Below are 17,015 nucleotides of genomic sequence, written 5' to 3'. Positions count from 1 at the left end.
TCAAGTTCCTACCCTGCACACATGCAAGGGGTCGTTGGTGGGATGTTCTCCTTAGAGTTCTTGGTAGACTGTTTACGGCTGTGTTTTCAATCTACTGAGTAAAGCTTTCCCTTCACTTAATCAGAATGGGTTGAATGCTCTCCATCTTGCGTCCAAAGAAGGCCATGTAGAAGTTGTCTCTGAACTGCTCCAGAGAGAAGCCAATGTGGATGCAGCTACGAAGGTCAGTATCACACGTTTCATGCTTTCTATATCAATTGCCCAATTCAATGAGAATTCAACCCTCAGTAAGAATTGGGCACACTTCTCATGAGATATTTGTCAACCTTACTCTCTTTGGGGAACTTAAAGAGAGATTTGACATTTTGTAAATGTTGAAAGAAGGGAGAAAGATGGATGAGTTGAGGTATCTTGCTTTTTGTTTTGCAGAAAGGAAACACAGCATTGCATATAGCATCTTTGGCTGGGCAAGCAGAGGTGGTAAAGGTCTTGGTTACAAATGGAGCCAATGTCAATGCACAATCTCAGGTAAACCTACAGCTCTACTGCCAAGAGATTTTGTTATTATAATTTACAAATAACGTTCTTTGGGTCAAGTGATTGCTTGGTTCATCTACCATCTAAGAATATGATACTTAAGAGCTGTATTCAGTGATTAGTTATGTTATTTCACATTATTCAAATTCATACATATCTTCATTTGCAATACATATGTGTGTGATGTAGAGATTTTTTAAAGTTATCCATCTGGGAAGCTGGTATGTATGACTGGTAGTTTTAGACACAAATGTTTAGAAGATATCTGTAATGCAGAGTCTTACTCTATTTTATGATGCTGCCTAAAGTCCATTCTTAGTATTTCTTAACCTACAAAAGGATGCCTGTAAAAGGAAATGCTCTTAAAATTTCAGAATATATCAGTGCTTTATCTAGGTGAAAAAGGGAAGACACTGGTTAATTCCTCTTTACTAACTCAGGCATCATCATTCTTCCTTGAAACAGATTAAAAAGAAAAGGAAACTAAAAAGAATAAACTTTAAAATCCCCAAACTTTAAAATTTCCAGATTCTCTGTGATGGATGTATACCAATAATTCATTCAGAAGGTCCTCTTATAAGCTCTCAGTCTTGCATGAAGTTCTAAGAGGAACACCACTTTAAGTACACTTGATCTCCTCAGCCTTTTCCACTGCTGACTATCTGGATAACAGGAGCCTCCTACATTTTATGGGTCTACAGAACTGTGGACTTCCTTCCTTGTTACACCAGCCACAGCAGTGTTAGCTCTCATGTCATTAAATATCAGTGTCATGGCAAAGGAACCGCACTGAGTTTCCAACCACATGTAACTGGTCTCATCTCTTTCTAGTTCCCTGCGGTTGGACCTTTGCTACAGGGTCTATGCCACCTGCTCTGATTCCTGTAAGAGTTCACTTGGAGTAATAAAGCTTTTCCAGAAAGGAGTGATAGCAAATTGAATATTGAGAAGTATAATACTTTGGGAGAAACACAGACCAGCTGACCGCTAGAGAAGCATTATGCTCTTAAACCAATTGTTTTTAATACCTCTGTGGTTTGGTTTTGTTTTGTTTTGTTTTTTAATTGAAAATATCTAGTGTTAAGCTCTGAAGTAGTGGGAAAACTCTTTAGTCCATATTTATTTTCCTTTCTTCCCCCCTAAGAGCGGAAAAATTACCTCCTTATTTTAAATATTGCACACATTCTTGACTAATATTTAGAGGAGGCATAGTTTTAAAACCTCCTCTGCCATGTGTGGTGTGGGAGAACCTGTCATTGAAATAAAATCCTAACCAGATTTGATTTCAATTTACACACATTCTCTCCTGATGATGAAGTGCGTGGAAGAAGATGGGCTGTGAAATTCCCTGTTCCTTGCAGCTGTGCTTGGAACACCCTGCCACACACTTGATAGTAAAGCCTACCCCCTTCCTCTGGATATCTGCCCCCTGCAGCCTTCTGAACCTCATTGTCCCGTGGACATATAAGTTGTGAGATCACCACACAGAAGAACAGAGTTTCCGAGACAATTCCTGGTAGCGGCTTTTCAAAAGGAACTTTTATAAAGCACAACAGGCAATAATGCCATGAAATGAAATTCCAATTAGAACAGGCAGAACAGAAAACAGCACAGGAATATTAATATTCAAGAAAGACAGTATCCCTATCTAAGGGAAATGTTACTAAGCATTAGACAGTATTTAATAGCCAGTAAGAAATAATGTAAAGAGAGCCCCTCAACTTCCTTAAATATAAAAATTCACCTTGCAGTTAAAAATGGCATTGAACAATATCAAATTCTGATAAACTGAGACTCTCCAAGTTAGAAATTGGTAGATATTGTTGTAAACGAATTCTTGTCACTGCTTGATCTTAAGTCTTAATCAGTTAGTTGACTCTTTCCTTTACTTAACATTCCAGGAATCATTGAGGCCTAACTTGCAAAAGAAATTAGGTTGGATAATTAAGTTGTGATTTTAAAGAACTCTACTGTGATGAAGTCCTTAATACTTTGTACTAAATACAATAATGTTTAACAGTGTTTGCTCCTGAGAAACCTCAAACCGCCACATCAAATGACATTGCTCGCTCCTCTCTGTCTTTATTCTGAGATACAAGGCACCAGCTGTGTTTATGAAGAAGCAAAGTCTATTTCAAATAATATTTTAACTATCAAAGTATTCTAAATGGGCAGGTTTTCACAGTGGTGTTAACAAAGACAAGGTCCTTTCATTAAACCAGTGCCTCTTGGGTCTTCCTGTGTTTTACAATGTTTCCTATGGTAGGGAGGTCAGGTCCTGATGAAGTCAGCAGATGGGTGTGGTTCAGGTAGAACCTCTCTGACCTTTGACCTAATAGCACACCTCTCATGTAACCAACTTTCACAAAAGTTAGTATTGTTTGTAAGTCAGTTTAAATCGATGACCATGCCTGTAACATTTTAATTAATAAGAGCATTTTATGATATACAAAGACTGATTGTAGGAAACTAGGATGGATAAGAAAATTTCATGGATGAAATTTCAGCCCTTATTTAAATGAAATAGGATAAAAATTAAATCATTATTTTATTTTTATTTTATTGGTGGGTACGAGGCAGCATGCCTCAGTACTATCTATAAAATTATGTTTGCAGCTTTGCATACTTACAACACCATAGCACTTATAATAACACTGCAATACCTTCAGAGCAGAAGGCATTAAAGATATTGGATAAAATCAGACATCAAAAAGCATACTCAGGCTTGAGCTGCTCTGCCTTTTGAGAACTTAGTCTATTGTTGCTGCAGAAAAGGAAATGTAAATTGGGCCAGCCATATGTTCCTTTTTGGTCAGCCCTTTGTTTTGGAAATTTCCTAAGTTAGGAAATTAATATAAAACCAGTGATGTACTTTTTTCTCTTAAGAGAAAAATTACATCTTTTCTAAAGTCTGACTGTCTTCCCAATCCAAGTACTATTTCACAGAAAATCATTGCAGCTCTAGGTTGTCCAATGACAACACACTGAATTACTTGTGCCTTAAGCCTCTTTGCATCAGAGAGTAGTGGTAATATTTTTATTCACTCTGTTCAAAGAATGCTTGTAATTATCTCCCTAGAACCATAACTGAATAGTGTGTATGTGTTCTCTTGCCTTGTTGATCTTTCTCAATAGATGAAACTTGTATTAATCAGTGTTAGTTTCTGTTGCTTTAATCCAAATAACTTCAGTAAATTGGAATTTGATGAGGAACCCATAGAAGACTAAAGAAGCTTTCAGAAAGCTTTAGAAACGAGGTAGTTGGGGTGGGGAGTGGAAGAACCTAATCATAAGCTAAAGGGTAAGGTTGCCCTTTGACGTGGTCCCTACAGGTCATGTCGGGTGAGGAGGGGGGATTTGGCAGAGAAGGACAAAAGAGTAGACCTAGATGAGCAAATAGAAGCTATCTTGCACAGGGTAGGCCAGCTTGTTTTTAAGTCCAACCAAGACAAGTTCTCCCTACACTTCCGGGAAGCAACAGGTCCTCTAAAGAGAATAGGAGTGGTACTGCCAAATGAAGGCAAACGTGCTGGTTGACCAAAATACACACACACACACACTCACTCTCTTTCTCTCTCTCTCTCAAATTCCCTCTATAAAATTGAAATTTCCATTATGGAGTCCTCACCAAAAACGTTTTATCAGTATGGTCAGCAGAAGTAGAATGAGACCATTTAGTGCCATATATCATATGATTCCATTTGTATGAAATGTCCAGAACAGGCAAATCTGTAGACAGAAAGCAGATGAGTGGTTGCCAGAGGGCATGACTGTGAATGGTCCAGAGTTCCTTTTTGAGGTGATACAATGTTCTGGAATTAGATGATGGGGGATGATTGCCCAGCTTTGTGCATATACTAAAAAACCACTAAATTTTACACTTTGAAAGAGTGAGTTTTGTGGTATGTGAATAGCAATGATATAGATATTTCCTTTGCTCGAAGTCACCCCATCTGTGGTAATTTTGAAGCTATATGAAATTAATATAAATTCCTTCCAAAGTAGAAACCATCTCAGTTGCTTAATTTTATATAAGTATTACATATTTAAAATGAGTAATTATTGCTTGGAATAAAGAATTTATTGGGACAATGACCTAATGTAAAAATACATGATTTTTCTTTATATCCTCATGACAGCTAGTAAAATCCTTTACTCATGGTAGGCACTTGGTAAGTGGTTGACAGTTAAATGAATGTACATATTTATCTAAAGTGGTTATGTTGGTATGAATTAGACTATTAGCTATGAACTGCGCTCAAACTATGAGTTATGAAGTACAATTGTGAATTATACTTAGAAATACTGCTGAAACTGTCATGCTTAGGTTTTCTAATAAATTTGAATATCTACATTGAAATATTATTAAAATTATTGTATGTGAGCCTTCCTGAAACATATAACATCATCAATACAGTGGAAAGATAGATTCACTTTTAAAAGCTGCAAACGTTTTATTTCTTATTTTGCAGAATGGTTTCACGCCATTGTATATGGCAGCCCAGGAGAACCACCTGGAAGTTGTCAAGTTTCTTCTTGACAACGGTGCAAGCCAGAGCCTGGCCACGGAGGTAAGATGCTTTGGTTCTTTCCATGGGTAAGTTCACATGCTTATAGAGCATTTTGTCAACCTGGAGTTGTAACATTGAGAATTTGTCCCGCTGGTATTTTAATTGCAGTTGTATTTTAATGTATTTCATCAGTTTTTATGGAATACATTAGAATAGTCTATTTTTAATCTTTAAAGAATCTTTGAGCTAATAATTGAGCTATTCATTTACTGTGTACATATTTGCTTGAGAATACTTTTCTGCAACTTACAATTTTGTCTCAAAGACAACCACTGTTTTGAATATTTTTGTGATAAAAGTTTGAATCTGTTATTTCCAAATTTAAGTTAGCATAATTATAATGATTGAATTCATATTTATAAAGTTAACTAATTAAATTTAATTCACACTTCTAAACAAAACTAGTATATTAAATACTAGGTAAAAGTGGTATTTGAGAAAAACGTTTGCAGTCTTGAATAGAGGGAGTGTTTAAAAATAAAAAAGTTAAGTCACTGATAGTGTTTTAGGTAATACAGTTTACTTTTTAAACTAATCTGGATGGAAGATTGTGATTCCCTTGTAAAGTGTATCACTAGAAACCTCTTGCTAATAATAAATAACTAATGTTTGGGTATTACTTATTTTTAACCACATAATGAATTAGCACAGGTGCAGGGTTATCCCTGTCATAATAGCGCCTCTCTGACTGTCATTCGGAAGTGTTTCCTGAGCGGTGCAAAAACGGTGGCATACACTGGAACTGCATGTAACCTCCCCCGGTTTTTGAGATCATGCCTTCCCTGGGGAAACCACTAAATAAATGAAGAGGCAATTCATACAAAAAGAAGTACAGATGACTATGAATGTATGAAAATATCTCACCTTCACTCCTAGTCCAAGAAATCTTAATTTATTAATCAGATAAAGAATGAGATCCCATCTTTTGCCCATGGGATGAGGAAGAATTTTGAAGGGTGGAAAAAAAAATCAGAACTTTCCTACCATATTGGTGAAGTTGACAGTCTGTTGCAACACTTTTGCAGAACATTTAGCAATAACTATCCAAAATTAATACTTATGCACCCTTTTACTTAGCAGTTCCACTTCAAAGAATTTATATTACATATGTATTAGAGAATGCAAAGAAATGGTTATTATATAAGAAACTCAACAACATAATTAATAATAACAGTTTTTTAAAAACTGGGAAGAGCCTAAATATGTACTGCTGGGAAACCTGTTGAGTGAATATTGCTAAACTTATAAAATACTACTCAGTGTTATTCAGAATGAGGCAAGACTCTGTGTAGTGATACAGGAAAATGTCCACAGTGTATTGCTACTAGTGGTTTATTCTGAGAATTAGGAGGGAGCCCACTTTTCACTCTATACCATTCAATACTCTTGGGGATTTTTACCTTGTGAATATATTATTTTTATAATCATATTCTTAGAGCTAGTTGAGAAATAACAAATGGTTGATAACAAAGGACTCAACATTTGGTCGGTGAAGAGCAGTGCCTCTCTCCACACCTGGGCAGGAGGCAGCCTGAGCAAATTCTCAAGTACGACACATGGGTCTCCTCGCACTGTGCAGGGAGAATGACCGTGGGAGTGGGGGTTGTTGAAGAAGAGAAAATCCATTCCCATCTCTGGATGGAAAGTCTAGCTAATATAAATACCCTGATGAAAGCAATTCCATAGTACTGTCCTCATCTGTGAAGGACAGGTAGTGTTCTTTTTTCAGACTGTGCTATCTGGATTATTAAGTATCTCTCCTTTAGACGCGAACATAAGCCTGATTTACTACTAACAGATCAGAATCACCTTGTAAACTAATCATCGATAATTTCTTGAGTTCTCTGTATTTATTTGTTAAGCTTTCAAGCCTCAAAAGAGGCACTTAGAACTAACTTAAAGAGATATCGTGTATGACATCCTAGAACTACTAATTCCGTCTTTTAGCAAAGATGTGTGTGTGTGTGTATAATTTATATATGTTTTTACTCTTATATTTAATTTCAAGGGCTTTTTTGTAACTTTAAAAAATAAATGAATGAATATTCTAAGAACAAATCATGTCCATGTCCTTGTGAGGGTTGCCAGTACATCACTACAGCTATCTGATTATCAAGAGATATCTGAAACTTTGAATTTTTATCTCTTCTTTTGGGTTATTAGTATTAGAGAATAAAAAAGAACAGCAAGAAATAAGATGCTCTATTCACACAGTGTTCTGACTACGATTTTACTCTCTTATTAGCACTAATATTGCTATCATTTATACAGAAGCGTATATTTACATAACAAACAGTAGTGGGCAATGAAAAGATCACCTGGATGGCACATTTTTAATAGTATTTTTAATTCATTAAGTGATGTAATGTTACCACATTCCTTCAATACAGTGTTTTTCGTATGCATCTTGCATATATGCATCAAGTCTTTGGCATGATTGTGGTTATTTAAAACCTTTCCTATAGTACTGTGTACTGCATATCCTATCTTTTCCATATATGTCTTCTGTCTTTTGCTAATTAAGATTCTGAAGCATGAGGTAAATTTATTTGTTCATTTATTGCACAGGGAATTATTAAGCACCTATTTTGTGCCAGATACTCCACCAGGCAGTGGAGGTTATTATGGGGCTTCTATCACATTTCCTTTCAGCTTGTATTTTTCTCTTAAGACTAACTGCACAGAGCAAATCAAATTGTTTAAACTTGGTTTGGAAACAAAATCTGGAGCTGCTAATTTTAGCTGTTAACACCTTAGGGCTGGTATCTTTGTGTCTTTAATTGGGTTGTGCAGGAAGCACATTCTTGTCCATGCTAATCGTCTCAGCTGCAGTTTATTTTCTAGTGCAAAGTGGTTTCCTTTATGTATAGGCCCAGTGGATTTAAAACTTTCTATCTGTGGCAACGTAGCTATTTCATTTTGATTCTGAACAGAAGTGGGCTGTCATTTTTACCCCTTAGATTTTGCTGATGTTTTAAAATTGAGATGCAACATTAACTCTTAATACACAATTTTCTTTTCACCACTCCATTTTTTTAAATGTATTTTTTGGCAAAAGTAATATATTACATAAATGAGAACATACAATAAAAAGCAAAAAGAGGAAAAAGCCACTGTTAATTATCCCTAGAGATAACACTTTGTTTATTCATCCAGATTTTTTGTGCACATTCACGGTACACACATTTACTTTAATGAAAATGAGACCCTATATTTATACAGTTATGTAGATTACTTTTCTCATAACATTAAATTACATTCTGAACTTTATGTCCTTATGTATATAATCTGTGATGTCATTTCAGTGACATCTTGGTCGTATCCAGCCTGTCTCTGTTTTCTTATTGTTGGTTGCAGGGAATGCCGTTCTGGTTACGTTAACGCTCACCCTGGGCCTTATGTAGGGCTTCTTGGAAAAGCTGAAAGGAGCGAGTGGAACTTCAGCAGGATTTTCAAGCTTAGCAAGTAGATAGAATTAGTAAATTAAGAGCAAGGAGGACATTTCAGGGTGGGGCAGAGAGTGTGAGTTTAGAAGCCAGGGTAGAAATAGTCCACAGTTAGTAAGGAGAATGGAGATGTATTACTTCAAGATTTATATGAGAAGAACCTGAACAGTACTGTCACTTAAGTGCTTCGGGCCAATATTTTGCACATCCTTGAATATAAATGTGTTGATTTGCATTTATTCAGATAAGTCCTAGGAGCACTTATCTGTTTTCCAGCAGGAAAAGAATGATGAAATGATCTTTGAGGAAAACCAACAAGACATTAGCATGCAAGACATCAGCATGCGAGTAACTACGTTTTCTCTTTCTCCCTTACAAACACGCTTCTATTAGAGCAGCCTTGATTTGTACCACAGGGACTGCAGATATAGAATATCATGACCCAAATAAAATAATAAGTGACTCACTTGCCAATTCCCTAGTAAAAGTAATTTTGAAATGTTCTTTTGAGTGTGTGATAATGAAAGCATTGCAGAATTTAAATTTGTGAGCCAGCCTTAGGATTTTCTACTCTGTGCTATGTATTCGTAGTCAGCAACACTAGATCTTCTACAAATTAATAAACCGCAGTGAAATCTGTAGCTGTCTTTTCTTGGTCAAATCCCAGGGCAATACAATGCAAAGAGTCAACGTCCAGTTATGTGTGTATGTCTGAATGTATTCTAGTCACATTTTGCATGATCCTTTCTTGAATTGGTCAGAGAAGCCAAGAGTCTTTCATGTGTACCTTTCTTAAAATGACAATGACTATAGTTCATGAAATCACATAGACTAATTGAGCAAGGTACAGTGATGAACCAGGCAGGGTATTCCCCAGGTTTTAAAAAATCACTGGAAATATTTATAATTTATTTAAATGAACTCCTTTGAAAAATTTGCCTGGATTCAACCTGAAGTGTTACTGCTTTCACTGAGGTTATTTTACAGATACTGAAATTACAGCATTTTTTTCTACTTTATGTAATACTTTTGTGTCCTTTCAAAATTTACCCAATTAATGTATATCACTTTTTCCACAGAAAAAGCCTATAGACTTACTAGATTTTTTAAAATTTTCTGCTTTGGTATATAAGTGTGTGTGTATATGTGTATATGTGTGTGTGTATGTGTGTGTATGTGTATGTGTGTATATATATATGTACACACATACATACATATATATATATATATATTTAAGTGTCTTTTCATGTTTATGTTCACCGAGTATGTCAGCTTTAATAACCCTGAACAAATTAATACTTGGTCACTTGGTCACCTTCTGATTTGTTCATCAAAAAGAAGATATCCATGGGGGCCAATCTTGACCCATCCATTTATTTGTAGGATGGCTTCACACCGTTGGCAGTAGCTTTGCAACAAGGTCACGATCAAGTAGTGTCACTCCTGCTGGAAAACGACACTAAAGGAAAAGTGCGTCTTCCAGCTCTTCATATTGCGGCCCGGAAAGATGACACGAAGGCCGCTGCCCTGCTGCTGCAGAACGACAACAACGCAGACGTGGAGTCCAAGGTGAGGCGCCTGCGGTGCAGCCGTCCCGGGCTAGGCGCCCAAACTTGCAGAACTCTTGGGCTCCCCTGGGGCAAGCTTATGCCAAACACTTAACGGCACTGAGAGAAATAAAATCACGCGTCCAAATCACGCAGTTGAAGGCACATGCCCCTTGGCATATAAAGGTGGGAGGGAACTGCGGGTGCTGCTCTCTGTATGCTAAAAGGCCACCTCAAAAGAAGTCAGTCGATACGCACCTGATGGTGTCCTTCCTTTTAATGTATATATATAAGGTGTTTAACACTTCAGCTCAAACATCAGGGTGAAAAAGTACGAAATGCTAACAACAATGTGCACAAAATAAACCTGGGGTTGCTGTCTAAGGCTGTCGGCAATGCACTAAGTATTGATGAGCTGTGGAAAGCGCGCCAGCAGCCAGAGAGCCCCAGCCACAACCTCCCACTGTCTTGACACGTAGTGCTGGGAAGTGTCGGTGAAGGAGTGCAGCACCTGGAGCCAGCCGTGGGCGGCCCGTCATTCAGTCTAGCTTTCTTTCTGTGCCTCTTATGCCGCCATCCCAGCTTCATCCTCATGACTTAGCGGTCAGAGCTTTCTGCATCCATATCACCAAGAGCAAACTAACCGTTCATTTTTTCCTCCTCTTTGCTTCCAAATGTGTTAACCTAGATGGTGGTGAATAGAACAACAGAGGTATATATATATATACATGTACATATAATCTGTATCTGCATCATTTTCCCATTACTTAGTGCTACTGCCTCATTTCTTTCCCTTCTTCTTTGCATTGCCTTCTGTAGGCTAGATACCTGCTTTATACCCCCGCCCCCGAAGTAGCATGTGCCAGAGAAGATAGTAGTTTGATTACCAGGGCTTTCTGCAGCTGAACCTGGTGTTGGAAAGGAAGTATGAGGAATCCTTGAAACTGAAGGGTATTGCAATAGCGTTACGTGAGATGAAGCGCTTTGACACTTAGAAACTTCTCAGGTATACCTAAAGCTGCAGACAACCCTGTCATTCTACTTATCTAGAATTGATTCTCCAGAGTTCTGCATGACACTTACCCTCAGTGGTGTCAGCAAAACCAAAGTTACCTCGGAAGGGTACCCGTATGACCCACCCTTCGCCAGAGTCAGTGAGATAGCTAGCATGGCTGAGAAGCTCGCTCACAATTTAGAAATGCATCTAGTTCCTACAAGGTTTAAATCTTTGGGGACTAAGTGAATCGCTGCATGTTTTTAGCATTTTTTAAGGAAGTAAAATGACCTTGGTATGAATAATCCGGAAAAATGTGTTACTGAATAGGCATTTGCTAATAAAGAGACCAACTTGTTGATTCTTTATAAAACACAATCCCCATTATTCGAGACCAACTGTAATCATACTTCTTCCCCGCAAATTGCTTTTATCATTAAAATTGGCTTTTACTATTGATTAATTTGACTCTATATTGAATATATAATATTAGTTAAATTTTGACAGAGTTTCAGTGGACAGTCCTACCATCAGCAATAAAACAGTGGTACTAATCGAACTTTCTATGAGCTATCAAGATTTTTCTTGCCACCCCTATTTTAACGTTTTGAAACGTTGGCTTCTGTACAGATCTGCTATTGGATTACTAAAATTGCTCTGTTTCCACCCTTGGTTCCTTCCTGGCTACTCCCCTGCCTGTGAGTTTGGCATCTATTTGAAATCCTACGAGCAATTGGCACTAATAGAAAGAAACCTAGTACAGAATGGAACGTGGACCTCAGCATATTTTGCTTCCTCGTTTTTATTCGGGCGGGGTTATGGTATTAACATGTCAGACGAAGGGCCGGCAGGAATCAGTTGACTGTCTGCTGTGTTTTCTTTACAGAGTGGCTTCACTCCGCTCCACATAGCTGCTCACTATGGAAACATCAATGTGGCCACGTTGCTGTTAAACAGAGCAGCTGCTGTGGACTTCACCGCCCGGGTAAGAGCGCTGCAGTCAGATGTGCCCATGAGGCATCTGAAATGATCCTGAACCCTCCTTCCCCAACATGAGGGAGGGTCGAGACAGATGACCCCCAGGGGTCCTTCCAGGCAGTGGAAGCTGTGATTTTTCTACTCATCCTAGTGCATTTTTTTGCTTTTATCCAGATATGCCTGTCTACTAGCAGGAAAAAAAAACCCCAAGATCGGGGTGGGGAGTAGGGGTGATTGATAATTATATAAGTGAATATATTACAAAATATAAGTAAGTCACAATGACTGGAAACGACAAGCTGTCCCCCAGGGTGAAATTTCTGAGACTGTTAGATGTGGGTCAGATGGCACTTGCAGGGTCTTGATCTTACAGGTGGGAATGAGCCAGGATGTCTGGATAAGGCCCAAACTTCAGAACCTAAGGAATAGAAGCCATCTTTTGCTTTTATCTTCTGTCCTTTACAAGCGTTCGGAATGAGTAGCGAGATTCTGTACCCTGAGCAAGCTCATATTCATGGAGAAAGGAATCACTGTATCGTGTATACCCTGGACAGCAACTCAGACATGCAGAATAATACTGCTCTGAATGTAAAAACCTGTCTAGTGCTGGCTTGATCATCAGAAACAGAATCATCAGACATAGAAACAAAGTAGAAATCAGAATGGAGTGGCTAAATGTGTAGACTCAGGATTCAGACTCTCTGGGTTCAAATTTTGGCTTTAATTTTCTGTGTCCATCAGTTTCCCTATGGATAAGACGAAATAATATGAATTATGAAGTTAAATAATAATAATAGCAGTGTGCCCTCATTGGGTCGCTGTGAGAATTAGAAGAGAGCATACACAGAGCACTTGGTACAGTGTCTGACACGTCACCATCACTGTCACCAGCAGCAGCAGCAGCGCTGCGATTCTGAATGTAGCTTTTGAAGTGTTAGTTTTACTAAAACCTCACTTGTTGGGGGAGAAATGTCAATTGGCCAGATAGGGAGAATGGGTATAAGCTTAGTACCAGCAGTAGCTGTAGCAGCAGCAAAAGTAGTACCATCTTTGAAGTAGATGCTGAACTGAGCACTGTTATTCTCATATCAAGAAAAGTATTATCCTTGTTTTACAGAAGGGTAAACCAAGGCTTAGAGATAACAGGTAGCTGGTCCAACTATATTCAGTACCTTGTAGTAGCCTACGATGGAAAAGAGCATGAAAAGGAACAACAACAAAACAACAACCACCACCAAGTAGCTGGTCGAGACCACAGAGCTAATAAATTAGAAAAGGCAGAATTGCAGCCCCACAGCTCTTAACCCCTCCAGTATTCAGTCTCCCTCCGGTGACTCTGGGGATTCATTTTTCTTTTCCTTCTGATAATTCATTGGTTCAGTAAAAATTAATAAGAGCTCAGACTGTACTAATATAAAAGCTATTTCCTATCCTATTGTCATTAGCCTGCTAAAAGCCTTTATCAGTTTAAATGAGGCAGCTCATGTCACTCTAGAGCTATGTTCTTGCCGCATTAACAGCATCCTTGGGTTTCAGCTACATGGCAGACCTGAAGCCCAGTGTGACATTTGGAAGGACAAAGTTAAGCACTTCTTTAAATCATGTATAAACAGGGTATGCTGATACGAAAACTGAAGCTCGTATCTGTAAGCACATTCTTTTGGCTTTATTTCTGTAATTCACAGTATAATGAAAACCTCATTAAGTCACATCTTCTAATTAGGACATTTGGAAAATTCATGTCAGGGTAGTGTTTGAAGTTGGTCTTTGTGCCATTGTTCAGAAATTTCCTGATGCTGCTGGAAATAAAAAGATTGGGGCAAGTGTTTAAGCAATTTAAGAGGAGAAATTACGGTGTTTTCAGACTCCTTCAAGCAATTCCAAAGCATCCATTTACATTAAAACAATGACTGTGACAATTATAAATTATGCTAATTTATTGATTAAAGATCAGTGGAGACCTCAGACCTGCACCGTTAACCTTGTCTGAATTACCCTAAGTGATTAAAAGTAAGCACATTGTGCTTTTGTTTAAAATATATTAAAATTCAGACTTTCCACTGATTCAGAAAAGCATCTTCTCTAGTCACTCCTAATTAATGAGGCCGAATAGCACTGTGAGCTGAAGGCTGTGGTGGGATTTGATTATATGTACTAGGTGGATGGCACCGTTGCTTACTGCCGACAACCCATGTTTCCCTCTGCAGTTGGTGACGAGGGGCTTGCTGTAGGATGTCTGAGTAGTACCGGTCTTCACAAAGAGCTGAAGCTGAGGCAACTGCTAGTTGCCTCTTGAAACCCATTGTAGTTTCCAAATCTCTAGTATTTATTAGGTAATAATTGAGCCTCTCACCTTTTGTACTACAGAGGCCTCTCCCTTCTCAACTTGAGTGGGGTCTCCTCAGGTCAGACTTCGCTCAAGATTGCAGCAGAAATAGAAGGTGAGAGTGAGATGCCCTGAACACAGACGGAAGCGGATTTTACCTGGTTAGACAAGAAAGGAAAGTTCGTTAAGCCACAGTTGCTAAGAACTGGCTGCCGATGATCACCATAAATCGTGTGAGCCAGGACCTGGGCTGAGATAGAGGTATTGATTAGAAAGTTAAAGTTAAAAAACAACCACAGCAACCTTTGTCTTCCTGGGGGTGGTGATTTCTGTTTCCAGGCTGTGCAGATTGTTGAATAAAGGCAGATATACTCTTGTAGTTCTCTGTTGGCTGAGGGCAGGACCTGAAGAATGGCTCCCTGCTGGCCAAGAAAGCTGGGGATGGGAGAATGGATGAACCTTCTTTCTGGAATCATTTCCTGCACGTAGTCCGTGTGCATTTCCAAAGCAGATACGAGGCAAAGCCAAATGCGTTGTGATTAAAGGGAGTACACAATAGAACAGATTGCTTTCTTTGCTTCTTTGTAGCACTGGCTAATTTATGCAGCAAGAAAGCAGATCCTAGCCGGTGGTGAATGTATACCCCCGGGTAGGAGCGATGGTAACCGATTTATAGCATACTTATCTTTTTCTTTACTAACACCTTTCCTTAGATTTTTATTCTAATGTGCATTTTGATTTTTGTACTGTACTTTTGCTATGTATATGTTAAGATACCCATCTGACAACTTGAATATTTCCTTTTGGACTATCCACGATGACCTATTCAGCCTCATGGGTCTGCTGCAGGCAGTTAATAGAATAGCTGCTGAATCCTGCAGTGCAGCGTCAGCACGCTCCATTCTCGGAATTAAGTGCTGAGACGGCATTGACACCGGCTGAATTTATGCATGACCCTTGCCCTCTTAGCAAATCACCCTCGCTCTCTTGGGGAAGAACGTAAGTAAGGCACGCCAGAACTGCTACTGATTATCACTCCAGTGAGGAGCATTTATGCACTAGAGTAAGTAAAGGCCAAATTATATTATTGGATGCCTGCAAAATTATTTTATTGACTGAAGAAGATAGGTTAATACTTTGCTGGCTAAGAGTTTTTTCATCAAATATAAGGGACCACGTAACTTAATCTTCACTCTTGTCATTGGCCTTTCTCTTGTAAATTATTATTTAATTTCCCATTTGGGGAAGATAACTGAATACAATGTCCTTCTCCTGGTCTTGTTACGTAGTGCTTTTTGGTTTTGATCTCTGAAGGAGTTAGGAGTGCTATGCCTCATGGGTTTCTAAAAGGATTTCAGGTGCTTTACAGATTAAAATACACAAAGTAAGACATGCAAGGATGAAACAGAAAAAGTAAATGTTACCAGGCAGCTGCAAAGAACTAGTAAATACAATTGGAGAATAACGTTAGGCCTTAAGTGCTTTGATTTATGTAGTAAAGAGGGGAGCACGGGTTATATGGTTTTCACTTTTTGACAAAGGAAATCTTGCAGTTATCTGTAGAGATAGTTTGTACGTGTGTGAAATAACTCAAATATGAACCCTTCTATTAGGAACAGTGAGTTTCATAGCTGATTATATCTTTAATAGCTACATTTCGAAAGGTTCAATTCTTCCTGCCCCATACTGCGTGAACCTCCATCTGTGAAGGCACCCTGCCCAGGGAGGCTGAGAGGCTGTGGCCCAGGGTCTTAGCTGGATGACGTTCTGATTGTGTGTGATAGAACTTGGCACCTGTGTCGCAGGTCAGTGACTAGTCAGCATGTCCAGTTGGACTGCCTTTCCCAAATATCAGATGTTTTGAAAAAGTTTTAGTAGGTGCTGGGCCGTATTTGGAACTAATTAAGTCATAAGAAAGGTTACTTTATTTAAAGTATTTTAATTTTTGGTTAAAGTGAAAGCAGTGTTTTTAAGATAGTTGAACTGCTAAACCTGTTGATGGATAAACAAGAGTCAGATTTTACTTTCTGCCGAGATAAAAGGCCGACGTGGTTCAGCACACACATTAGCAAAACGGTGTCCATGGATAAACCTTATCTGGAGATTTCCTATCTCAGTTAAATTCAATTTAGCAAATATTGAAGAGCTTCTACTACAAGCTAGACCTGGAGGTTCAGACTCAAGTAACCTACTGCCCTTACACTACTGATTTGTTTAGGCCCCAAAATGCTCAACCATACGACGCAGTCTCTCCCTGAGTTCCCCAAAGCACAACTAAACCCTGACTATAATGCCCAATAGGGCGTTTCTAAAAACTTAAGGGTTGATGAAGGGAGTTCAGAGCAGAAAGACGGAGTAAAGGACCAGTTCCGGGTAACACTGTCTCCAAAGTCCATAGGCCGTGACCCCTTCCTCGGGAGACCACTCGTCTGAGGCCACTGTGTTGGAGAGTCCATCTCACTTTCCCCCGGTGAGAACTTTTCACTGCATCTCTCCTAGCCAGAGCCCAGACCCCTTCACCTAGTCTCTGGGCTCAGTGAGAGGGGAAACCCTATTTCCTCAACCCTTGGGCTCTCTTAATTCAGTAGCTACTAACTAGCAGGTACTAACTTTAAA

At 38.7% G+C, this 17,015-nt stretch overlaps 1 protein-coding gene across 5 annotated transcripts in view; it reads left to right on the top strand.

Annotated features, from left to right (window-relative positions):
- Positions 1 to 17,015, top strand: part of ANK3 (ankyrin 3) — a 304,223-nt gene that overhangs the window by 97,321 nt on the left and 189,887 nt on the right. For all 5 annotated transcript variants that reach the window (XM_014557311.2, XM_032491465.1, XM_032491464.1 and 2 more), the window contains exons 3-7: positions 125 to 223; positions 430 to 528; positions 5,010 to 5,108; positions 9,938 to 10,123; positions 11,982 to 12,080. In XM_014557311.2, coding sequence (XP_014412797.1) covers positions 125 to 223; positions 430 to 528; positions 5,010 to 5,108; positions 9,938 to 10,123; positions 11,982 to 12,080 — 582 coding nt within the window. The remainder of the gene's footprint in view (positions 1 to 124; positions 224 to 429; positions 529 to 5,009; positions 5,109 to 9,937; positions 10,124 to 11,981; positions 12,081 to 17,015) is intronic.

This window comes from Camelus ferus, chromosome 11 (genome assembly GCF_009834535.1).
Source record: "Camelus ferus isolate YT-003-E chromosome 11, BCGSAC_Cfer_1.0, whole genome shotgun sequence".
NCBI classification, from domain to species: Eukaryota; Metazoa; Chordata; class Mammalia; order Artiodactyla; family Camelidae; genus Camelus; species Camelus ferus.
This window is presented reverse-complemented; position numbering and strand designations above follow the sequence as displayed.